Genomic DNA, 24,944 nt, shown 5'->3' with positions numbered 1-24,944 from the left:
CCAAACCCAGCCTTTCTCAGAAATTTTTCAGATTGTGCATGTTTGTGGCTCAGCGCAGGCTTTGTCCCCTCTAGCTTAAATCTGAAGATGGAGAGATTGCTTCCCTGCAAGGTTCCCCCCATTTCCACCCCAGCCCCAAGTGCCTCCTTCGTGATACCAATTGGACCCAGAACTGAATTTCCTCTTGTGGGGTTCTCCATTTTTTGCGGGATGACATCATTGAAGCTAGTCACGAAGTCATTAGCTGCTTAGCTTTTTCTATTTAGATCTGCTTCTGATTGTGTGCCATTGGGCAAGCCACTTTCTCATCTCTCAGACCTCTTCCACAAGGGGTTTTGCAAGGAAGAGGGTGCCTCATAAAATGGGAGCCAGCCTCCTCCCCTGCTGACCTCTCTGTTCCTTCTTGTTTGCCTTCAGGAGGAGGGGACCCCAGCAAAATGCCTACATTGCCCTTAGATGAACTACAGATCACGGAAAAAGATCCCCAAACGGGAAAGCTGAGGACAGTGCCAGCCCTGGTGAGCCGGGTACTTGGGGCCATTTATCCACATGGGCTTTATTATTCTTACAGATTCACATGTCAAAACTCCACGATCTGTTTGTCTGTGGGGGTTGGGGGCTGATCCGCTGTTGCCTGGAGAGCTCTCCAGTAGGCTTTGGGTTTGTGAGACCCAACTAAGTTCCCATCTAGTGTGCATGTGCTAGGTTAGCTAATGGGAACATCAAGACTAAAAGATCAGGGCAGGTCAGTTGGCCAGTGGGGTACGGAGCCCAGGAGAGAGATCACCTGGGACTCAGTGTAGAGGAATATGGGGGTGAGAAGAGCGACAGCCTGAGGCCTGAGAAAGGCCTGGCCCTTTTAGGGGATGCGATGTCTTTAAGGGCTGGTTGGTGTTGGAGGGGCAGAGGAGGAAGAGCCTTGAGCCTTTGTGCTGGGAGCTGGAGACTCAACAGGGAGATCCCCCTGCCTTTAGAGAGCTTACATTCTCCTGGGAAAGACACCAGATGTACCGAGAAAGCAAGCGAGAGGAAATGGGTACAAAGAGATCTTGTCTAGGAGCTCTCAAAGTGGGTGAGGGTTTAGTGGCAGTGAGGAGGGAGAGCATGCCAGTTGTGGGGGCAGCTTGTGCAAAAGCCCGGAGGTGGGAAGTGGACTGTGGTGCGCAGAGAATCTCACTTGAAGGAGGCTTCACAGGCTTGTTCACTGCCTCTATAGAACACGACCCCAGCTCCTTCCATTGGTGAGCCAGCTGCTGGGGCTGTGCATCCTTGTGTCCTGGGACTGAGCTGCTTCAGAGATCATTTCTGGCATCTGAGCCGTCCCCATGGCCCTCCCAGGGGAGAGAAATTGAACAGCAAGTCTTTATTGAGTGTGTCAGAGCACCAGAGGTGGTAAGGGAGAAGGGAAGAGCGTGAGACACAAAATAGAGTCCCTGCCCTCGAGGAATCGACAGTCTGGTTAGGGAGAAGTGAAAGGAGACCAGTTAGGAGTGACAGGAAGTGTGCTTACCTCTGTGACCTGGGGCAAATACTTGTTCTCCCCAGGCCTCAGTTTCCTCATCTGTAAAAATGAGAGGGTTGGCCTTAATGACTCCTGGGGGCCATTACAGCTTTGGACCTAGGATCCTAGGAATGTCTACTCGAGTGACCCTGCAGAAATCAGCTATGCGGGTCAGCTGGGCAGCTCTCTTAGGAGGGAGCAGGAAAGTCCTCTCTCTGAGTTGAAGGCATCATCTCGCATTCTTTCCAGGCCTGCTGGCCTCCCCCAGCTTCCCTCAGTCCTAGATTATTCTCCCAAGGCTCCAGAGGGCTGCAGCGGCATCCCTCCTGCTTCTGGGTGACTCCCTCCGCCTTGCAGAAAACCACCTTTGGCTTGTACTCTGGGAGCAGCTTATCTCATCTTGGTCCCTAGGAGAACAGAGCCTTGTTCTGAGGAGGGCCCATAGGCCCTTGGTGATGTTGCTGCTAGAGCCTAAGGCAGAGCTCTTCTGAAATTGCCCCTTTGCCTCTAAGTCTGGGGGACAGAAACACTTGATGATGGGCTGCAGTGGCTCCTCAGGACAGTGAAGAGTAGGGGGGAGGCTTCCCAGGTGAGGGAAGTTATAGAGGAGGGATGAGATTGGAACAAACCAGAATGGAGAAGGAAGAGGAAGGGAGTCCACGGCACACAGGAGGAGGGAGCTCAAGCCCCACCTCATTTTAGAGGAGGAGGTAGTAAACTGGCAGAGTCCGGATCCAAATTCAGGCTCTCTGACTCTCACCCCATAACACCATGCTGCTACCTTTCATCTGGCCAAGCCACTAGGGCTAGAGGGAGAGACTGGTTCTAGAAACCAGGGCTGCTTCAATTGGCAGAGAAGAGGCTCAGGAAATATGGCAGCCTGGGGAAGAAAGAGCAGGCCACAGGCCTTCTTGGAAGGAAAGGTTTCCTCCAAAGGATGCTTGTCCCCAGGCATCCTGGCTGCCTCCGCAGGTGGTGGGCTCCCCCTCACTGGGAAGCTTCCAACAGAGCCCAGAGGCTCTGGCTGGGGGCAGTATCTTTTTGGGTGTGAGTTAGACTCATGTGCCCTGAGGCCAGCTCTTTTTGCATTGATGTCTTTAATGGGAACTAAAGTTAGATCTGTTCCTTTCTGGAAGAAATGTGCATGAAATGAGTGCCTTTGGGCTTAGGGCTCCTCCCTTATCTTAGAGCTAAAGGCTTAGGGCTGGGGACCATACAGTGGCCTTGGTGGGAGGGCAGGTAGAGCTGCAGTTGGTCCAGCTGGGCACAGCCTTCCCTTGGCAGGCTCCCCCCTTCCCCTCTGCCTCAGTGCACCATGTGGCCTCCCTTAAAGAAAGTGGCCTCACTCTTCCTTGGGGAGCAGAGGGAGAAGTGGGCTCACTACTGGCGTGAGTGGGGCGGCAGGGGCAGGCCTAGGTTGGGTGCTAGAGCAGCAGGTATCACCCATCTCCGATCCCTGGAGCTTGACTCTTCTAGACTCCCCTCCGCCATGGTTGCTCATGGTTCTTGGATTCCCTAGCACCCGGACCAGAAGGCTGACCGCTGCTTCGTGATTTACAAAGCTCCACCTGTAGACAACTGTGCCGCTGGTGTAGAGGAGTACCTGGAACGGGCTGCCTTCATCGCCGACGACCTCGACTGGCTGCTGGCCTTGCCCCATGACAAGTTCTGGTGCCAGGTAATGGCCCCTCAGCAAACGCTTAGGGGGTGTCCCAGTGGGGAAAGGATGGGCCCTGGAGTCAGGGAGACCTCAGTTCAAATGAAGCATCAGACCCAGGACAAGTCATTTTGCTTCTGTTTGTATGGGTTTCCTCCTACAAAATGGGTTTCATAATAGTGCCTACCTCCAGAGTGGCTGTGAGGATCAAATGAGAGAATATTTGTAAAGCGCGTGGCTCAGTGCCTGGCACATAGTAGGCACTTATTCCCTTTTCCTTCCTCTTCTGCCACAGGCACTGAATTTCTTAAGGAAGATGGGAATTGTGAGGGTTTTTACAGGTGGTGTTTTTATTCCGCATCTTGTGCTAAACATGTAAAGCAAATTACTGCGGGGGTTATTGTGTCTCACAAGTCATAATCACTGGACTGATTAGTGATGCTAATGATTTTAATTTTATTTTGTATCTTGATACACTTATTGAAGATTTTAATTGTCTCGATTAATCTTGTGGTTGATTCTCTAGGGTTTTCTAAGTAAATCAGCCTAGCAGGCACCTCTGTGCATCCTAGAAAGGGCTGGAAATCCTGCCTCTTTTCCTCATTACCTGGGTGACCTTGGACAAATCACCTGAATTGGGGGCCCTTTTAAAATGAGGGGGTTGGATTAGGGAGGTTGACCCTGGAGGGTCCTTCCAGTTTGAATTCTGCAGTCTTAATAGTAGTTGACATGGATAAAGTTCTTTCCATCATGATCTCAGTTAATCCTCACAGTAGAACACAGGTATTGTCCCCATTTGGGACCAGACTGTGATTTCCCAGGGAGAGGGAACTCCCCACCAGCACACTGTCCCTTAGGGTCATGGAGCTTGTCTGGCTCTGCCCAGGGTGACTCAGTTCCAAGGTGCCGAGTCCAGCCTTGAGCCCAGTGGTGTCCCCTGCCCCCCAGCCCAGCACCCTTTCTGTCTGGCCCCTCCTTGGGGCCAGCCATCTCTGCTGGGGCCCACTGGTGTCCTGGACAGGGCCGGCGGGTGCCTTGGCACCGTCTGGTCTAGACGCAGCTGGCATGTGCTCAGCTGCCCCTTCCATCCCGGTCCCCGAGCAGGTGATCTTTGATGAGACCCTGCAGAAGTGCCTGGACTCCTACCTGCGCCATGCACCCCGCAAGTTCGATGAGCTGTCTGCACCCCCCTCGGCGGTCAGCGAGATGCAGAAACGCCTCCATCGCAGCGTCTTCCTCACCTTCCTCCGCATGTCCACGCACAAGGAATCCAAAGTGAGTGTGCTGGCCCCTTTTCCCAGGGAGGGCCCTGGGCTGAGTGACCCTGGGGCACTCTGGACACGAAGGCTGGGGCTGGCTCGGGGGTCCCTTTATCCAACCCTGGACTTCGTCTGCCAGGACCAACTCTGCCTCTAGGCTCTCCCTGGTTTCACCAGGCCTGCTTTCCTCCTCCTCTCCGAGGTTTCATCAGTGGAAACGGGCCTCTCACCCACGGGACACTGGGGGAAGCACGGATTCCCAGTTTTCTTCTGTGAATTGAGCCCCTTTTCCTCCTGCTCCTGTAGGATCACTTCATTTCCCCGTGTGCTTTTGGAGAAATCCTGTATAACAACTTCCTCTTTGACATCCCAAAGATGCTGGACTTGTGCGTGCTGTTCGGAAAGGGCAACGGGCCCCTGCTACAGAAGATGATCGGTTAGTAAAGAACGAGGAATGAGGGGGTGCAGGGAGGGGCCAGGGTTCCCTGAGCACAGGAGAGTCAGGGCCTCCACGCCAGGGAGGCCTGAGTTCAAGCCCTGACCCTGTGACCATCGGTAAATCCTTCCCAGGCACCAGCCTGGCCCATAGTCTGGAGCCTCCATTGTGGGGCAGCCACAGACCTCCCTTTCCTTGGGTGGGAATGCCCTCTGCCAGTGACATCAAGGCTCTAGTTCCCACAGGAGCCCTCACTGCCGTGTAGCACTGGAGGAGCTGCAGAGGGTAGTGGCTCGTCAGGAAGGCCTGTGTGACCATGGGCAGCTGAGATTTCATTGGCTTCAGCAGCTCCCAGTGAGGAAAGGCCTCTGGGCCCAGCCTGAAGGCTCTCTGAGTTCCCTTCCAATGGAGGACTTCGTCAGTGGGACCCAGGGGTGGTCACTAAGGAGGCCTGGGACGTTGAGCCTTCTCCGGGGATGGGGGGGCCTTTGATTTCTTCTGTGAAATGGGTTCGGAGGGATGCCAAGGACAAAAAGGTCATCGATAATGAGATCCACACGGCCTAGAGGCAGGCTTGGGGTAGGGGGGAACCAGCACAAGCAAGCATGGGGGAATTCAGTGCCGGGGCCTGCCAGGGGGCTTTTTTTTTTTTTTTTCTTTTGACCCTCACCCTCAGTCTTAGAATCAATATTAAGTATTACTTCCGAGGCAGAAGAGTGATATGGGCTAGGCAGAGGGGGCTAAATGAACTGTCCAGAGTCACATATAACTGGGAAGTGTCTGAGGCCAGATTGGAACCCCGGACCTCCAGGCCCTATCCCCTGAGCCATCCAGCTGTCCCATTTAGAATGTCTTGAGGCACTTTGTGGGCAGCAGCCACCTGGCAGTCATTGCTCCAGGGTGGGGTGAGCTTGGCCAAAGCTCTGGCCTCCCTTGCTCAGAGGTCAGTGGGACTTTCAGAGAAATGGGTGCACTGTGGGCTTCTGCCTGACCTCAAGTGTCCTTTATTTGGCTGTTAGGGGTGGAGGCGCCAGAAACTGCTCAGACTGCGCACTTCTGTGAGGCTCTTTCCTCTTAAAAACAGCAGCCAGCAACCCAACCTGGTTATTAGTGTAACCCATCCGGGGCCTCTTGTGACTCAGGCCTGGTGTTCAGAAGATGGGTCGAGGCCAGGAGCATGGAAGAGGGGCAGAGTCCTGGGCTTGGAGCATAAAAGGACTTGGATTCGAATCCTACTTCAGACAGACTAGCTGGGGGGCCCCAGACTTGTCTTTGTAGTTCTTTGGGCCTCAGTTTCCCCTTGTCAGCCTTGTGTAAGAATCAGATAAGGAAATACCTTAAAAGCCCTTGGTGCTAAATGAGCTGTGTACAGAGAAGTTTGGGCTGCTGGTGTCATTGTTATTTAAGTCATTACCCTTTCTTTGGGAGAAACTGGCCACTGTCAGATGAACCAAGAGATGTGCTCTGACTGACCCTGGGATCACCCTGGGATATGGGCCTCCCAGGAGAAAGTCCTGGGCCCTGATGCTGACCCCAGGGCCACCCAGAGGCTGGCTGCCTCCTGCCTTGCTGCCTCTCCTCACCCAGATTGCCTTCTGCCAGTATAGCCTAGAACATTACCTGTCTGAGAGAGAGCAGTAGGGAAGTGACTCAGCCAGGATCATTCAGCCTGTCTGTTGGAGGCCAGATCATTAGCTACTTGCTTCCTTGTTGAGTTAATCTGTCTGGTTCTTTGTGGTTGGATTGGACCTTTCCAGATCTTCCATCACCTAACCTGCCTGGAAAGTAGCTGGTGCAGGTAGTACCCATTGTTCAGAGGAAGAAACTGAGACCCCGAGGTCAGGGGATTTCCTCAAGATGAAGGAACCAAAGAGTAGCAGAGCTGGAAGGGCCGCCCTTCTTCCCCCCAGCTTTCAGATCAGAGGACTTTCTGTGTGAGAGGCCAGTAGGGTGGGCTGAGAACTCTGGCATCCAGTTGAACCATTTCAGCTAGGGCTTGTCCAGTGCCTCCTGCAGGTGCTAAGTCTGAGGGTGCAGGAGCAGCCCCTGCTCTCCCATTCTCTCTGCACAGGCAGCCCTGGCTCCTTAGTCACTGGGCGCCCCAGAACATTGCTCATGTCTGTCCCCATCTCCTTCGACAGAGGCTTACTCATCCAGCACAGTCTGTCCTGTTCCCTGCTTCATCCCTGAAGCACATTGCGGGGGCAGTGTCACAGCTACTCACAGAATCCCTGGGGCCTGAGCTGCTCATGGTCAGAGAAAGTCAGCCCGGGCAGGGCCCTCCCTGACCCTGGCCTGGCCACCAGACCAGCCGGACGGCACCGGACGAAGCAGCCCCATCCCCTGAATGGCCAGAGAGCTCGAGCATTGGGCTCTTTGGGTTGCCCAGATTGCTGGGCTTTTCCTTGTCTTGTTTACTCTTGGGCCCACCAAAACGAGTGATTCTGGGCTCTGATCTCTGCCTGCTGGTGCCTGGGCCTGCCCATTCCCAGCCTTTGCAGAAGGGGACTGCAGGCTCCTGGAAGCATTCTCAAAGGCATTTCATTTTCCCTGACTCCTTCAGTTCTGAAGCTGGGCAGGGAGGGCCAGAGAGAAAGCTGCTTCTCTCTAGAGCTCTTGGGAATGAGGGCTTAACAGGAGGGCATGGTGGTAGCCTCCAGGCTTCTTGAGCAGTAAGATCCTATCTGGGGTCACCTATGTGGTTCAGTGGATTGAGAGCCAGGCCCAGAGATGGGAGGTCCTGGGTTCTGATCTGGCCTCAGACACTTCCTAGCCGGGTGACCCTGGGCAAGTCACTTACCCCCATTGCCTAGCCCTTACCTCTTTTCTGCCTTGGAACCAATACACAGTACTGATTCTAAGGTGGAAGGTGAGGGTTTGGGGAAAAAAAGGATCCTATCTGTTTGTTTCCCGGATGTCTACAAGTACTGTCCACAGACAGGCCTGATGTGCAGGGCACAGTGCCACGTGGGATCCCTCCCTGGGAGTGTCAGGACCAGACTGCCAGAGGGTCACTTCTGTACCTTGCCCTGGAGGGCTATGGGAAGGGTTAACCTGCTGAGCTGTCGAGCTCAGAGGTCCCAAACATTCCATCTGGCAAGCATTAAGTGCCTACTGCATGAGAAAAAAATCAGAGATCCAAATGCCCGACCAACTAGGCCATGGAAACTGCCTGAGCCACTAGTAAGCCCCTTGAGGAGAGGACAGAGGGCCCTCCAGAGCTCTGACAGCCGTTCCCCTCCTTTTTTAGAAAACATCTTTACTCAGCAGTCGAGTTATTACAATGATCTGGACGAAACTGTGCCCACTATCCTTCAGGTACTGGCTCTGCCCCATCCTCGGGCAGGCGGGGAGGGGGGCTGTGGAGGGGGACGGTCTCTGGAAGTGAAGCCAAAGGGGTCGTGGAACTACTCCTGCCGACAGCCTTGGTCCTGCCAGGCCAGGGACGCAGCTGCCCAGCCCTGTCCCCAGGCATCTACCATGACACACCATTGTGTGGTGAGAAAGCCCATTCCTCCTCAGAGCCAGGCCTGGGACCTGGGGCTGGGCAGCCTCTCTGGTGATATCATTGGTTTCCTGTCCCTGCTCCAATTGCCCTGTCAAACGACATTGGCTTGTTCCCTCAGGCCCTAGAGTGGCTCTGGCTGCCACCCACTCCGGTATAGCCCCTCTGCTGGCATCCTTTTAGAGGCAGTGGGCTGGGGGAAAGGCTCTGGAGTCAGAAGAAGACCTGGGTTCACATTCCTGTTGGACTAAATGGCCTCTGAGACCCCTCCTAGTCCCTTCTGGATCTGAGGTCCTCTGGGCCTGGGCTGTTCTATTGCAGAGAGTCTAGGCAGCCCTTGCCAAGTTCCCAGGCTGGTAGAGGGAGCACTCTATGGCCTCTTCTTCCTCAGGTACTCAGTGATATCCTCCAGCGGTGCGGCCTGCAGAGCGAAGGGGCCTCCACCGAGCCCCAGAGACTAGAAGAGAAAGTCAGGATAAATCCCGGTGCCATGCCTCTTCAGGTGAGCTCACCAGGCCCTTCCTCTGGGCATTTGGCCATTCCTGGTCTGCCCAGGCTTTAATTTGGCTAGTCTGCTTTCTTTAGAATTAAAGAGATTTCTCTCTCCCCCTCTCTACTCCCTCCCTCCCTCCCTCTCCATCTTCTCTCCTCTCTCTCTCTCTCTCTCCTCCCTCTCCTTCTCCTTCCCCTTCTCTGTCTCTCCCTCTTTGTTTCTCACCCTCCTCTCTCCCTCTCACTCTCCCCACCTCCTCCTCCTCCTGTCTCTGTCTCTCCTCCTTGTCTGTAAAATGGGGATAATATCTTGTTTTGCCTTCCTCACAAGATTGATAACAACTCTGCAGATGCATTTGCTTCTTCCAACAGCCTTTTCCATATGCTGCCCCCGGGGTGCTGGCAGGAGGGAGGTGTGTGAGCTCATGGACATGGTATTCCCTTCAGCTGTGCAGATGGCAGCCCTTCCGTACCTGCCCATTCTGTACAGCTCAGCCACATCCTCCCATAGCTATTCTTTTGGGGAGGTGGGTTGGCAAGGGCCCCTTCTGGGTCCCGGAGCCTCTGTTGTGCATTATTCAGCCCTTCATCTCTCCACACTGACTGACCTTGCTTCTTGTTCACTCATTCCTTTCTCTTTTGACATCCCTCAAATGGCTTCTCCCACATCAATCCTTGTTTATTGTGGGTCTCAGACTGGCACATATAAAGCAATTCGTTACCCCAAAAGCGCTAGATGTTTCAGAAGTATCTGACTGGTGTCATCCTTATCCCCAGGCAGGGACATCCCAGATTCTCTAAATCACTTCATGCAGATCTGACAGGCCATAAGATAGACGCCTCAGTGACCTGCTGCTCTTGGCAAACAGGTCCTTCGTCTCATCCAACCCTTTCATTTTACAGATGAGGAAATCTAGATTTATAGCAGAGGAAGGACTTACCCAAGGTCGCTCAACCAGTATTGTCCCCGTGTTGTTGACACAACCCTGGATCACAATGGGGGGAAGTCACTCAGCTCATGGAATAACTCATTTCTAAAGGACGTTCCTTTGGCCACCCCACCATGTCATATGAAAATCCATCAGCATATTTTCAAAAGTGCTGACTAAATGCCAGGCTCTGGGCAGCATACAAAGATGAAACAGTTCCTGCCCTCAAGGAGTATACATCTTATTGGGGGAGATAGGTAAGAACATAACAGATACGATGATGGAAGTGGGGATCAGGAAATACCTCAGGAAGGAACTTGAACTGAGCCTTGAAAGAAATCAGTCAAACATCAAGGACCTTCTCTATGCCAGACATTGGAATTTTTTTAAGTCTGGACCTGTGATTTCCCCCTAAAGCTTGCCCACGTTCTTGCCTTCCCTATTATTACTGAGGACAGTGCCATCCTCAGTCCCCCAGGCTCCCAGCCTAGGAGACATCGTGGACTGCTCACTTTCTCACCCCCTTCATCCACGCTAATACCAACAAGACCTGGCAATATCACTTCTGCAACATCTCTTATAGGTTTCACCTCTACACTGTCTTTTGTAGGTTTCACATCTGTAACTTCTCTCTGGGTTTCACCTCTACACCATCTTTTGTAGGTTTCACCTCTACACTATCTTTTGTAGGTTTCACCTCTATACCATCTTTTGTAGGTTTCACATCTGTAACTTCTCTCTGGGTTTCACCTCTGCAGCATCTTTTGTAGGTTTCACCTCTACACCATCTTTTGTTGGTTTCACATCTGGAGCATTTCTTTTAGGTTTCACACTATGTAGTATCACTCTAGGTTTCACCTGTGCAACATCTCTTGTAGGTTTCACCTGTGCATCACCTCTCCTCAATTTCATGACTACAACATCTCTCCAATATGGTACCTCCTCTCCTCTGACCTTGATGCAGACCCTCATCCACCTCAGACCTGGATTATCACAATAGCTGCTAGTGGGGTCTGCCTCCCTCAAGTTTCTCTCCGGGGCAGGGCAGATCATCCTCCATTCAGCCACTGATGTGATTCTTCTGAAGCACAGATATGATCATGCCTCATCCCACCCCACCCCCACCCCCCTACCTAGCAAACTACAGTCCTTCCCTGTAGCCTCCAGGAGCAAATACAAAATGCTTTGCTCTTCATCATTTAGCCCCCTCCTACCTTTCCAGGCTTCTTTTTAGAAATTTCATTTTCTGAACCCCTTATCTTTTGTCTTAGTATCAATTCTAAGACAGAAGAGAGGCAAAGGCTAGGCAAATAAGATAACCTTTGCCCAGGGTCACATAGCTAGGAAATACCTGAGGCCAGATTTGAACCCAAGTCCTTCCAACTCTAGGCCTGATGCTCCATCGATTGTGCTATCTACCTGCCCCTTTTCCAGTCTTCTTAACACTTCATTCCTTGACACATACTTTTTGATCCAGAAACAGTGGCCTTCTGTTTAATGGCTGTTCCATGAACAAGACTTTTCATATCTTAGCTCTGGGCACTCTCTCTAGCTGTCTTCTATGCCTGGAACACTCTTCCCTTCTCTGCTTCAGGTACTGACCTCCTTGACTTCCTTTAAGTCTCAGATAAAATCCCACCTTCTACAGGAAGCCCTCCCCAATCCCTCTTAATTCCAGTGCCTTCCCCCTTTAATTATTTCCTATTTATCTTGTATATCACTCACTTTGTATATGTTTGTTTGCATGTTGTCTTCTCTCTTGGAAGACTAAGCTCCTTGAGGGCAGGAACTGTCTTTGGCCTCCTTTGGTATCCCCAGCGTTTAGCACAGTGCCTGGCACACAGTAGGTGCTTAATAAGTGTTGATTCATTTATTTCATTAGTAGGTAGTTCCTGGAACATCTCCCAATGTAGATGAGTAACTCTTGTATAATTTCTCATCTTGGAAAGTCACCTGGGGCCCCTTGACCGAGAGGTTCCATGACTCTGTCCAAGGTCCCACAGTAAGCCTAGGTCAGAAGTTAGACCTGACTCCTGGTTGTCTTTACTTGAAGGCTGCCTCTCATTACCTCTAAGGCTAATGTTATCATCCCCATCTTAGAGGTAAGGAAATTGAGGCTCCGAGAGATTTGAGGTGACTGATTAGCCATTGTGTAAGAAGTGTAAGGCTTTGGGGCCAGCTGCAGGCTAGATTATTGTATAGGTAGAATGGAAGCTCCTTGAGGGTATATCTTGCTCAAGTCTTTGTATCCTCAGTGCCCAGTATGGTGCCTGATGCAGAGTAAGTGCTTAGGAAATACTGATTGATTGATGGATGGTTGGATTGACACTGAAGTCTCTTCAAGCTCTGATCTGGAAGCCACGGTTTCGGTTTCGGAATCAGGATTTGAACCTGCCTCCTTTCCCAACCCCAAATCCAGCCTACCTCCTACCACACTGACTCAAACTTAATTCAAGCAGTGACTTGGGGGAAGTGACTTGTCCAAGATCACCAAGTTGTTATTGGTCAATTCTTGACTTGCACCCAAGTCTCCTTCCTCCTTTCCCCTTGATTCCCCCATCACATTATGCTGTCTCTCACCCTTAGGGGAGGACCCTGGCTTTCTTATCACTCCCATAGACACTTCTTTGCAGAACTCAGGGTGGCATTTAACCCTTGGGGCTAATACGCAGTTCTCTTCTGGTGCCAGGAATTAAGAGATGTGGTCCTCTACTTGTGTGATACGGCTACCACCCTCTGGGCCTTTTTGGATGTCTTCCCATTGGCTTGCCAGACCTTCCAAAAGCATGACTTCTGTTCCAGGTACAGCCTCAGGGCCCAGGTGCTCTCCAATCCTCCTTTGTTCTGAGCCTTTAAGAAGAGGGTCCTCTGGCTTAATCTGCCCAGGTTTGGCCCTAATGACTTCCCCTTGTGGTCACTGAGGCTCAAGGGCCAACCCGGGGGGAGTGCTTCATGCCATCTCTACCTTAGCCCTATTTAGGGGCTTCTGTTAATGAAACAAGGTGCTTGTGTTTTCTGGTGCCCCCACGTCCTGCTCTGTGCCCCCAGCCCCCTGCACTGGGCTCCCTAGCTTAGGAGACTCAGCCTTGTTAGAGCAGAAAGGAAGGGTCCTTCTGTAGGAGACATCCACCGGAATGCTCCCCTCTGCCTGAGGTGGGTGGCTCTACTCCTGGGTCATGGGCTTCGTCAGAGCCAGTCCTGGGCCCCCCAAACAGAATAGAGCACACCTGTGTCACAGGGAAGACAATTAGACTTTGGCCCACTTTGGACTACTGATGCTCATAGGCTCCTACACCTAGCCTGGGAGGTACCTTAGAGGTCCCCCTACTGGGCTGCGATAAGATGTGTGACCTCACTAACGTGGGGAGTCAGTGAGCAGTTAGGATGGGACAAGAGAACCCTGGATCTACAAAGTAGTAGGGACACATGGAGGTGTTTTGAGCAGGAGAGGGATGACTCACCCACCTGGGTTTCCTAAACCATAGTAGTTCCCATCAGGGAAGTGTTGGGGTGAAAAGCTTTAGTGGGTCAGACAAAAGGGAACTGGGGCAGGGGAGACAAGTAGAGTGGATTGGTTGGTTGGTTGGTTGGTTGGTTGATAAACCCTCCCCCCTCGTCTTCCTGGAGGAGGGACAGACGGCAGCTTGAGACTCTGGAGCTCCTGCCGGATGCTGGGGCTGGTGACCAGGTGCCCACCCTCGCCCTGCTGTGCCCTCCACAGACTGGCTTCTTTTTACGAGCTGGCGATTCCTGAGCTGGAGTCCGCAATCAAGAAGAGGAGGCGGGAGGATAGCAAGTAAGGACGGCCACGGACGTTGGCAGGATAACCAGGCGCTCCTCCCTCCGCATCTCACGTGAGCCCCCCATGAGCTCAGCGAGGGCGATCGGTCACGAGATTGGGAAGGAAGCTGAGGCTGAGGGAGGGCCGAGGGGCCTGCCTGAGGTCCCCCTGGCCAGAAGCATCAGAGCCCAGATTTGAACTTGGGGCCTCTGACTCTGATCCCAGTAGACCCTTATAGACCTCAGAGCTCATTAGCCACGGTAGGGATGAAGGCTGCCCCAGAGGCCAGGGAGGGGCCCTAGAAGCCAGGCCTGACTTCCACAGACATCCAGGGCCAGATCATCTGTCCCCTGATGGGCACCTGCCTCGGGGAGCTTCCTCTCACTCTCCTTCTCTGCCTTCCTCCTCTCTTCTCTCTTTCCCTCTCCCACTACACCTCCCCCTGCAGCTCTATAATGAGAATGACCATGGGTCCTTGATAAAGGAGAATTGACTCATCCAAGGTCTCAGAGCCAGTAAAGGCCTCCTTCCCAGGCCGCTCCCGAGTGCTCTGCTCTGTCCATAGCAGGTCTCAGAGTCTCTGGACACATCTCAGGCTTGGAGTCAAGCTCTAGCTCCCTTCCTCTTCCCTCTCCTGTTCAGGTGTCACCTTGGGCTGGGTTCGAACATCTCTCTCCAAGTCCCTTTCTTTCTCTGGGCCTCAAACTCTTCCTCCTGTCCAGTGGGGAATCATTCTTCCCCTGGTGAGAGGACAGTGTCTGGGGGCTAACCAAGAGGAGTTCTTCAGAAGCTCCTGGAAGCCGAGGATCTCTTTGGCTTGAAAGGCCAGATGTTCCCAGCTGCCGGAGTGGCCCAATTACTGAGGTTCCAGGAAATTTTTTTTTTTTTTGAGGAAGGGGCAGGAGGAGGGCAGACACAGCCTGGGGCTGGTCAATGCTTCCTCGGTGTCTTTGAGCCTTCAGTTTCATTTCTTTGTCCCCATTTCTTTTTTAGAAATTAATATTTCTAGCTTTTGTTCTCTCCTCAGTTCTGGTGCCCAACCCAGAGAGTCAAAAGAGAGAAAACCAGTGGAGTAGAGCTCTCCACCGTGTTGTGTGCAGGCTCCCGCAGCCTCGGCCTCCACCTCTGCCAGGAAGGGAGGTGGCTTTTCAGCTCTCCCTTTGGGGTCAGGCTCCACCCTTTGGACTCGCCTGCCTCCTCTGGTCGTTCTTTGTTTTTCTTGGCGATTCCGCTGCGTCAGCCCCCTTCTGCCCCGCTCTGCTTGCTTGTCTCTGTTCCTGCGAGGCTGCCCACACTTTTCTGTCTTCCTCTTGTTTCCTTTTCTCAGGTTACTGGCCGACCTGTGGCAGAGATTTTCCCATTCTCGGAAGAAGTTGGTGGAAGTTTTTCATATCCTCATTAATCAGATCTGCCTCCTTCCCATCCTAGAAAGCAGGTACTGCCTCACCCGTCCACGTAGGGTGCTCAGCAAACACGAAGCTCCTCGAGGAGCTTCCGGGCCCCGGGGGGACAGGAGATGCCTGTGCTGGGTGCCCCAGGCCCGGAATGGTGAGGGGAGAGAGCTGGGCCAGTGGGGGTTACCTGGAGAAAAGCGGTGCTCGAGCTGGGCTTTGAAAGGTGAGGAAGCCGCCAGTGGGTGGAGGTTGTTGTGGAAGGACTGTGTTCCGCCGATGACCAGCAGTTGAGGAATGAGGCCGGGGAGCAGCCGCTGGCCAGTGACCCCCGACCTCAAGGCCATCAGAGGAGCTTCTGCTGCCTTTTTGGTTGTCGCTGCCCCTTTCCCATCCTCCCCCTGCCGCGGTAGTGAGCAGGAGCCCTGGCAAATGGCTTTTTCCCTGCCCTGTCCGTAATGAGATCATTGTTTTAGTGGGTGAACCCCAGAAGGTAAGAGCGTGGGGTAGCAAGGTCAGGGTCCTACGAGCCGACAGCAGGCGGGCCCCAACGGAGTCTTCCTTTCCCCCGTGTAGCTGTGACAACATCCAGGCCTTTATCGAGGACTTCCTTCAGATTTTCAGCTCCCTGCTACAAGAGAAGAGGTGAGTACAGCGGGCCAGGCCCCAGGGCCAGTCTCACACCAGGCGGAGCTGGTCAGTGGAGAGAGCATGGGCCTAGCACCTGTAAGACCTGAGTTCCAATCCAGCCTCAGAGGCTTCCTCCTTGGGTGACCCTGGATGAGTCACTCCACTTCTGCCTCAGTTTCCTCATCTGTAAAATGGGACAGATAGCAGCTCATTCTTCCCAGGGTTGTTGGGAGGATCAAGTGAGCCATTTACAAAGCGCTTGCAAACGTTCACGTGCTCTAGAAATGCTAGTTGTTGCTAGTTTATGATGGCGATGGTCCTTCAGAGGCGTCCTAGGGCTGGGCAGGGGGCCGGACTGCATGACCTCTGATCTCCCTTCTGGCTTTTGGGATGACTGATTGCATGACTTGGGGTTGTCCTCTTGGCACTCCCTGGAGGCGTCCCTCCCCGCCTCCCCGGTCACCTCGACTTTTGGCTCGGCAGGTTTCTCCGAGATTACGACGAGCTCTTCCCTGTGGTGGATGACGTGAGTTTGCTGCAGCAGGCGTCCTCGGCCTTGTATCCTTTCACAAGAGCTCGTCTGCCTGGAAGCAGTGGGTGGCTGGGGGTCACCCCTGTAGGCCGGGGCCCACCTTGAGGAGGGCTGAGTTGGATTCCTGACACGTGCCACAGAGGGGGCTCGTGACCCTGGGGGCAGGGAGAGCTGTGCCTCCTCGGCTGACCTGCAGCCTTCCTGCCCGGTGGGGCCTTCCCTGGCAGCAGGCTGGGGAGGGAGGAGCGAGTGTCTTGTGTGTGCTCCGCCATGGCCCCCCGACACAGCCTAATGGGGGGTTATCTTGGCTCCCCGCTAATTGCCTGAAGTATACGCCCCCTACAGAGGCCCCGCACGCTTCCAGTGTGGCCCAAATTTCTGCCCGTGTCCTTGGCGGCCGGAGGATAAATAGGCCGCCCTTATGTGGCGCTCCGAGGATCCCAGTGCGCTGGGTGAGCCCCTGGCCTGCTGTTGATCCCCATTTTGCAGATTTGTCTGGGTCACACGAGTGCCAAGTGTCTGAGATGGGATTGGAACTCGGGTCGTTCTGACCCCAAGCCCGCTGCTCTGTCCCCTGGGGCTCCGGGGAGGAGGGGGTCGAAGCGGGCGCCGAGGCTGCAGAAGCTGGGGGAAAAGCGGGTCAGACACCTTAACAGGCCCCCAGGGACGAGACCCGGACTGCCTACATCCTGCAGGCCGTGGAGGGGGCTTGGGAAGGCGTGGACAGAAAGAAAGCTTCCACCAAGGACTCATCACCTTCCAAGCCTCTGGAGAGGCTTCGGGCCCCAGAGCCGGCCCCCAGGGCGGCCCCCGCCCAGCCAAAGCCCGCCCACCATGAGGACGAGGTGGGTCCCGTGTCTCTGCCCCTCTCCCTTGGCAGATCTTTGAGGAGCCCCCTTTTACAGGGAGAGAAACTGAGGCCCGGAGAAGGGAGGGGCTGGGAGGCGGAGGACTGTACCGAGATTCCTTCCACTGCAGTTGGTCATTCTGTTCCCTGTCCTTGCCCGTCTGCTCGCTGGCAGAGGGTCTGGGTGCCTCCTGGAATCTCCCTCAGCGCGGTGCCCCTCTCTGTTGGGGCTTCCGGGAGGCCTGAGCTAGGGACCCATCGCCACGGAGGGGCCCATCGCCACGGAGGGGCCTGGATAGCCTGCGGCTCTGATCTAGGTTACAGGCAAAGGGCCCGACGGAGGCCTCAAGGGGTCAGCGCCAGCCTCCGCCCCAGAGGCCGTGCTCTGCTCCCTTCGGGGCTGTCGGGGACAAGCCCTCATTTTACAGCGGAAGAAACTGAGGCCCAGGCCCCGCGGCCAAGCGTCTCACTCCTCTGCTTCTCCCACAGTGTGCCGGGGCGGCAGCCGCCGCGCCCGCCGCCTCCCGCATCTCCGGAGTCGAGCTCGACTCCCTGATCTCGCAGGTGAAGGACCTGCTGCCGGACCTGGGCGAGGGCTTCATCCTGGCCTGCCTGGAGCACTACGGCTACAGCGCGGAGCAGGTGATCAACAACATCCTGGAGGACAGGCTGGCCCCGGCGCTGAGCGGCCTCGACCGCAGCCTCAACAGGTGGGCTCTCGACGAGGCCCCCCAGACGTCAGCCCCGACGCTCTCCTAGGATTCCGTTGAGAACCCCGAGAACCTTCGGGGCTTCCTCAGCGGGGCCTGGAATGGGCTCTTAGAGCCGTCTCCCTCGGCATCCTCTTCTGTGTCTGCCGGCCGCAGGCCTCCGGGCTCTCCTCGTGGGGGAGGGAAGGCAGGAGCCTCGTCCGGCCTGGCTCCCTGCCTTGGCGGGCTCTGAGCCGCAGCCGCAGACTCCTAGTCAGGTGTGGTGCTGCTGCTTTCTCGGGGCCTCACAGTGACCCCGGGCGCCCCTTTGTCTCCAATCCGGGCTTTTAGGATGCCTTAAAATTCTAGAAAAACATCCAGAGAATCTGATCTTATCTGCGCCACTTCCTGCCCCTGCCCTGCCCGCAGCCCCATTCAGTCCTCTCTGTTGGCCCTTCGTGCAGGGGCTGCTGGACAGGAAGTGGAGCCGGGGGAGGATTTCTCTTTTGGGGGCTTGTGAGCAGAGCCCCCCATTTCCCCCAGACTCCTCCTCTGCCCCCAGGAATCTGAGTGCTTCTCGGCCCAGCTGGGCCAACTCCTGGGCTGAACCCCTCCCCGGCCCCCGGCAGGCGGAGGGAGCCTGGCCGGGGCACGGGGCCCCCTGCTCAGGCTCCACGTGTGCCGTGTCTCCCCAGGCAGATGCAGCCAGGCCCGACCCCGCTCATCAATTCTCGCCATAACGTTTTCCAGAACGACGAGTTTGATGTGTTCAGCAGAGACTCGGTGGACCTGTCGCGGGTGCAGAAAGGCAGGAGGTGAGTGCGGCCTCCGGCTCCGGCCCTTCCCTTCGGGTGCCCGAAGGTTCTCGGGCCTCCCCCGGCGCATGGCCAGGCTGGCAGGCAGCGGGGGCCGCCTCCAGCCCTTCGCTTTGCCTCCTTTGTTCGACGGTTACTAGCCGGGACCTTCGGGCAGCCCCTCGGCCTCTCGGGCCGCACTCGGCTTCTCTGTACGCTGAGGGGTTGGAACGAAGGCCCCGCCAGGCCCCGCCAGCTCTGGGTGGGGGCAGCCGGGAGTTTGGAGCCGAGAAGGACCTCGGAGGCCCGGCGTCCCGGCAGGCGGCTAGCCAGCCTCTGGAGACCCCCCAGGACAGGGAGCTCACCACAGCGCTGGCCCGCCTCTCTCTGCCACCCGTCGGCCCATTTCAGGGGGCCTCGTAATCCTGATTGTGCCACAGGCGCGAGGGGGCACTCAGGGGTGGTGCTTAGGCCGTGGAGAGCCCCGACTCGAGCCTCGTCCCCTTGTCACAGCCCTCCCCCCGCATCTGGACGTGCCCCTTCAGGATACCCGAGGGCTCCGGCCGAGGAGGCTGGAGGCCGAGGCTCCTCTCAGGCGTCTCTGCCCCGGCTCTGGCAAAGCCGTCCAGCTGGCTGGGCAGGAAGAGATTACAAATTGCTTAGTCACCTGCATTGCCACATTCCCAGATGCCAACCTTGGCATCTTTATCCTGCGTTGGCAGCTGTGCCATGGGAGGAGGCAGGGCCCTGGAGGTGCTGTGGGGGAAGGACAGGAAGGAAGGAGAGGGACCTGCGCACCAGAGGGCAGCCGGGCCCGTCCGTGCAGGCCAGGGGTCTCGTGCCAGCTCCTCAGCCCAAGGGCCGGCTTTCCTGCAGAAGCTCAGCGTGGTGAGCTGCTGACCTGCGGCCCTTCGGGCACTCGCCAGGCCATTTACCCCTGCTGTTGAGGGCGGCCCAGGAGCTGCTGCTGAGAGCCCCAGGATTGCCCAAAGCAGCTGCCTTCAGGGCGGCCTCCGTTCCCAGGCCGTGGCTGACCCCCCACCAGGGAGGCACGTCCCAGGGGCATCCTTGAGCTTCTTCCTGCCTCTTTGCCCCAAGCTTAGCACAGAGCTGGGCACGATGAGCCCTTCATAACCACATGCTTGTCGGCTTGATGAGACACTGTGCCAGGCACACTGTGGGGGGGCCCTGCCCTCCACAAGGCTCCAGTCTAGTTGAAGAGCCCAGAGTCAGAGGGGACCAGAGATCACTGGGTCTCCCTCATCCCCCCACTCTGTGCTGCTCTGGCAGCACAGATGCCCAAGAGAATGTTGGAGGGGGGCCGGAGTGTAGCAGCTGGGGCGGGGGGCCGGGGGAGACTAGGAAGACCTCACCGTGGTGAAGGCCAAGCTTCAGGCTGGGGCTGGGAGGAAGGGAGCCTCCCCAGAAGGCCTTGGTGACCTTGGCAAAGCTCCTCTTTCTCAGTGATGAGCCAGAAACATTTATTTTTTATTTTTTAGTTGGAATTTATTTTATTTTTTCCCCAATTAGGTGTAAAAACAGTTTCCAGCATGTTTCAAGGAATGTCGAGTCTTGAATCTCTTCCCCCCAGATGGCCCGCAGTCATAGGTTTTACATGTGCCATCACATGAGAGTTTTCTGTATTAATCCTGTTGTGGAAGGGAGCTCAAATACTAAGTGTTCAGAAAGAAAAGGGAGGACGTTTACTTGGGTCTGGATCCAGACTGTGACCGTCCTTCCTCAGGAAGCAGGTGGCAGCTAGAGAAACACTGATTGATCCCCTCCTGTGTACAAGGCACCAGGCCCGGGGCCCCCCCATTCCCTCCTCTGAGGGCTCCCAGCTCCCCTGGGGGCCAGTGGGCAGGGCTCTGCCTCTGCTGCTCGCTCTCTGTGCACCCCGGACAAGTCTCTGGGTCTCAGTTTCCTCTTTGTAAAGAAGGGTGGTTGGACTAGGAGGCCTCTGAGGCCCCTTCTGGCCATAGAGCTCGGATCCTGTGATGGGTCGGATCAAAAGGAGAAACTGAGAGGTGGCTCGTCCCGGGGGTTGCTCGAGGAGCCCCGTGTTCCCAAGGCCTCCCTGCCCCAGCTGGCTGGCTCAGTGCTATTCATGCTGCACTCGGGTGTCCTCCCAGGGGCTGGCTCTGGGGGAAGCCACCCTGCCGTGGGCTTCGCCAGCCATCCTGGCACCTTAGAGCTGAGCCAGGTCTCAGCAGACTGACAAAGAACCCCTCGGCCTGGGCATGGAAACTCGGGGGAGGGACCCTCTGCCCCCGGGCCGCTCGGGCCTCACACCCGTACCAAGGTTTGCCTGACAGAATTGGAGTCCACTGCCTGTACCTCCCCCCAGCCTCTCCCCTCTGCCCTGAGACAGTCCTTCACATCCTTGACCTCAGTGAGCCAGCCGGGCCTCCCCCCTCCCCCCGGCCCCTCCCTCTTCTTTGGGCCAAATCCCTTTAACTGAGGGGCAAAGCCTCGCTGAGGGGGTGCTCAGCTTGGACTTCAGAAGGACTTGGTTCAAGTCTCAGTTCAGCCCCTTAGCTTCGCCCTGGGCCAGGCACTCGGCTTCTCTGAACCTCCATTTCCTCAGCTGTAAAGTGGAGATAATCACAGGCCCTTCCTCACAGGGCTGTGGAGGAATAGTCAGAGCTTAGGTTTGTAAGACACTCTGTGTGTGTGTGACAGAGAGAGAGAGATGGAGGGAGAGACAGAGAGAGACAGAGACAGAGGAAGAAAGGGAAGAAGAGAGAGACAGAACAGGGCGAGGGAGATGGGGAGAGATTACAACTCGAGCTGCCCTCGGAATGGTCCTAGTCCTGGCCATACTCCGGGTGACCCTCTGAAGCTCGATAACTTGGGATACCATTTACACTGTTAATGTTGATAGAAATGTTTTTAGTTCCATAGTTCTGTGTAAAATGACTCTTTCCCTGCATTTTTATTGCACTTTAAAGGTTTTAAAATATGTGAGCCGTGTTATCTCACGTGGTCCTCGCAACAAGTCCGGGAGCTGGTGGTGCCAGTATTGTGCCCATTTTGCAGATGAGGCGTGGCGCCCAGGGTCCCTCTTTAGCTGCCTCTTTCCTTGTTCTGACAAGCACTCTTGGTCGGGGCCTTTGAGAAGCTTATTCTACCCAGAAATAAACAAAGAACTTTGTAACTCAGAGTGGTCCAGTAGTGAAACAGGCTGCCTGGGGGAACGAGTGAGTTTCTTGTCCCTGAAAGGATGCAAATGTTGGCTGACTGGCCCTTAGTTGGGAGAACAGAAATGGACCTCAGAGGTGGCCTGGTCCATACGGTCAGTGAGTGAGGACACTGAGGCCCGGGGGGAGAGGCAGCCTTCCAAGGCGGAGCTCTCAGAGGGCAGCGAGTGCCAGAGAGGGGAGAGGGAAGACCCTTCGGGCTGTTCATGTCCTTCCCCTCCACAAGGATCCATCCTGCGTGGGAGATAAAGAGGCAGCCAGCCCACAGCCCCAGCTAGACCCCAAGACCTGCCGGCATGGACCCACCCAGGCAGGCTCCCGTCACCCGGCACGTTCTTTGGGGCCCTGCTGGTGGGCTTCTGCCGGCCGGACGCTCGTTCTCGTGGCTGAGCTGCGTTTTCTGGCCTGGAAGCTCGTGAGAGGACAGAGTCCGTCTGGCTCTGTGGGCCTGGGCCAAGGCCAGCGAGCTGCGGGTCCGGAGAAGCCAGGCCGCTGCCGCCGGGCCCGACTTGTGTCGTGTCCCCCCAGGAAGGGCGAGAACACCCGCAGCCTGCTCAACGACAAGCGGCTGGTCCAGGAGCAGAGGGAGCGCTACAGCCAGTACAGCATGGTGGTGGACGAGGTTCCTGTCCAGGAGGGGGCCGCAGAGGGCCAGCTCTGCAGGGACAACTACGAGGACGAGTACGACGACACGTACGACGGCAACCAAGTGGGCGCCAACGACGCGGACTCGGACGACGAGCTCATTAGCCGGAGGTGGGGGCAGGCCCGGAGGCTGGCGCCGAGGGGGTGGTGAGGGAAGGCCAGACCCGGAGGGACCCTGGGGCCGTCGTCATCCACCTGCCTCATGGCAGAGGGGAAACTGAGGCCCGAGAGGTGGGGCTGGGAGTCCAACTCCAGATCAGGGCTTTGAGGGGGATTTCTCCCAGGGCAGGGGCAGGAAGGACGGGGGGCTGCTGGCACAGAGGGACAGGCACATCCTGCCTGCCCCCGAAGCTCACGTGTGTCTGGAGATAAATAAGTAGGCAGGTGAGGGGGGCACCTTCCCTTCCCCTCCCCCCCAGATGTCCCCACACTGCCAGGAGCAGGAGGGGCCGGGCCTGGCTCGGACGGGATCCCTCCTTGCAGGGAGAAGAGCCAGGCAGAGCCCCCTGCCTTATGGCTCCTGGCAATGTGCCCTCCCAGGCCAGGCAGGAGACTCGGGAGGGAGCTCCCTGTCCTGTCAGGGAGGCGTTTCTTCCTTCCCCCGAGCCTCTTCTCCCTCCAGGGTGGCCTCCTTGGCCAGGCACTGTGCTGGGTGCTGGGACACGAGGACAGACAAGGAGACAACGTGGGGTTCTGTGCCCCAGTGAGCGCTTCTTAGCACCTGCCTTGTCTCGGGGGGCCTCCAGGCTTTTAGCAGGGAGCAAGAAGGACCATCCCCTACGCAGAGAGCAAATACTGTGGATGGTGGATGGATAATTGGTAAAAGAGTGCTTGTAGCCGGAGGATCAGGACGGACTTCCTATAGGAGGTGGCACGTCCGAGCTGTGATTTAGAGGGAAAAATCTCTGCCTTCCGTGGGAGGAAGAACCCCCCAAAGACTGACGTCCGTCTCTTAAATCCGTCAGGCCGTTCACCACCCCGCAGGTGCTGAGAACCAAAGTGCCTCACGAGGGGCCCGACGACGAAGAGGAGGAAGAGGAGGAGGCTGAAGAAGAAGGCCCCAAGGTACGTGTCCCCGGCAGTCCTGGGCACTCCTTCCCCAGCGGCCTCCTCCTTCTCCACTGTAGAAGTCTTGGGGGTCTCTGTCTCCCCTTGGGCCGGTCCTCAGGGGATGGGTGGCCCGGTGACTGCTGGTCACCCGTAGAGCTGGGAGGGACCAAAGCCCAGAGGCTGGCCTGGCCCAAACCACCCCGACGTCATTCACCCCAGCATCTCCCGGTGGATGGCATTGGAGTCGGGGTGAGGGAGGGCCCAGAAACGTTTACCCCGCACCAGGCACCATGCTGAGGCTTTGACGAATCCGATCTCCTTTGACTGGGAAGACCCGAGTTCAGGCCTGCCTGGCATTTACCAGCTGTCGTCCTTTTGAGTCCCTTCCCCTCTGCCTCAGTTTCCTTATCTGTACAAATGGGGATCATAGTAGCAGTGACCCCAGAGGGCTGCCATAGGGCTCACACTTAGCTGTCTGGGCATTAGCTGTTGTTGGTCACGATTGATCAGTGCCAAGCGGTGGCACCTGAGGAGGGCCTTGAAGGATGGGAAGGAAATCTGCTGCCCGGCCTCCAGCGAGGTCAGGAAGGGAACCCGGCTCGGCTGGCCCAGCCACATGGTAATTCCTCCAGGGCGTTGCTCAGTGACCATCTGCTTGGGGGCCAGTCGGTCAGGAAGACTCGGGTGCCAAAACTGCCTCAAGTACTGACTAGCCGTGTGACCTTGGATAAGTCATTTGGCCTCTTCCAGCCTCCATTTCCTGAGATATTCTGGGGAGAAAAGTGCCTTCCTGCCAGGGTTATTAGGAGGCTCCAGGGAGGTGCCTGGGCTTCCGGTCTGGACCCTCGTAGCCTCTGTTTCCTCCCCTGTAAACTGTGGGAGAGGCCTCTGGATGCTGGGCCTCAGAGGCTACGAGCACTCAGGGCCGGGGGTCTGGCCTCGTCTTCCTGGAGGCCTGGCCAGCAGCCTGTGCAGCATCCCGGATGGCCTCCTCCTGCTCCCCGTCCTCTGCTAGGACCCCGGGCGGGTCTGTCCATGACGGCCTCCTCCAGAGGTCTGGCTCAGGCCTTGAGAGCGTCTCCTCTCCCCCCGTAGCCGGACCATTTTATCCAGGACCCCGCCGTGCTGAGGGAGAAAGCAGAAGCCCAGCGGATGGCCTACCTGGCCAGGAGAGGGTGAGCGAGCGGCCGAGGGACGGGGGAGGCCGGGAGGCCGACTCTTCAGGGCCTCCTCCTGCGTCTCAGCCCCGAGCCCCCCCCCCCAGCTCCCCCGGGTCCTCTCTGGGTTCCCCCCTCACCCTTCCCCGGCCCGCGTCCAGGCGCCTTCCCCGGCCCGGGGGCTGACGGCGCTTCTCTCGCCCAGGTACAGGCACGACGGCTCTTCGACGGTCACCGGCAACCCGCGCGGCCACGGACAGAGCCGAGAGACGACCCAGGAGCGCCGGAGGAAGGAGGCCAACAAGGGGGCCCGAGCGAATCACAACCGGCGGCTCATGGCCGACAGGAAGAGGACCAAGGGCATGATCCCGTCCTGAGCGCCCCCCCACCCCCGCCCCCCGGAGGGGCCCCCGCCCCGGCCCCCCCCCCCTAGCCAAAGCATCGACCCC

At 56.6% G+C, this 24,944-nt stretch overlaps 1 protein-coding gene across 1 annotated transcript; it reads left to right on the top strand.

Moving 5' to 3' along the window:
* The first annotated feature begins 417 nt into the window (after positions 1-417).
* On the top strand, positions 418-24,909 carry ASCC2 (activating signal cointegrator 1 complex subunit 2). Its single transcript, XM_044658870.1, has 18 exons — positions 418-518; positions 3,021-3,179; positions 4,263-4,433; positions 4,724-4,853; positions 8,104-8,171; positions 8,750-8,860; positions 12,469-12,581; positions 13,501-13,575; positions 14,888-14,995; positions 15,528-15,596; positions 16,065-16,139; positions 16,778-16,958; positions 17,450-17,670; positions 18,345-18,464; positions 22,172-22,399; positions 23,254-23,353; positions 24,434-24,513; positions 24,701-24,909. Exons 1-18 carry the CDS (start codon positions 438-440, stop codon positions 24,870-24,872), a joined length of 2,262 nt encoding a protein of 753 aa, XP_044514805.1. The 5' UTR covers positions 418-437; the 3' UTR covers positions 24,873-24,909.
* Positions 24,910-24,944: the final 35 nt, after the last annotated feature.

Source organism: Gracilinanus agilis, chromosome 1, assembly GCF_016433145.1.
Source record: "Gracilinanus agilis isolate LMUSP501 chromosome 1, AgileGrace, whole genome shotgun sequence".
In the NCBI taxonomy this organism is placed as follows: domain Eukaryota; kingdom Metazoa; phylum Chordata; class Mammalia; order Didelphimorphia; family Didelphidae; genus Gracilinanus; species Gracilinanus agilis.
Note: the sequence above shows the minus strand (reverse complement) of the source record. Positions and strands in the feature narration are given on the sequence as shown.

Coding starts and splice junctions, on each gene's coding strand:
- ASCC2 (XM_044658870.1), top strand. CDS start 438: ATGCCTACATTGCCCTTAGATGAACTACAGATCACGGAAAAAGATCCC. Junction 15,597..16,064: donor TCCCTGCTACAAGAGAAGAG/GTGAGTACAGCG, acceptor TTGGCTCGGCAG/GTTTCTCCGAGATTACGACG. Junction 18,465..22,171: donor CGGGTGCAGAAAGGCAGGAG/GTGAGTGCGGCC, acceptor GTGTCCCCCCAG/GAAGGGCGAGAACACCCGCA.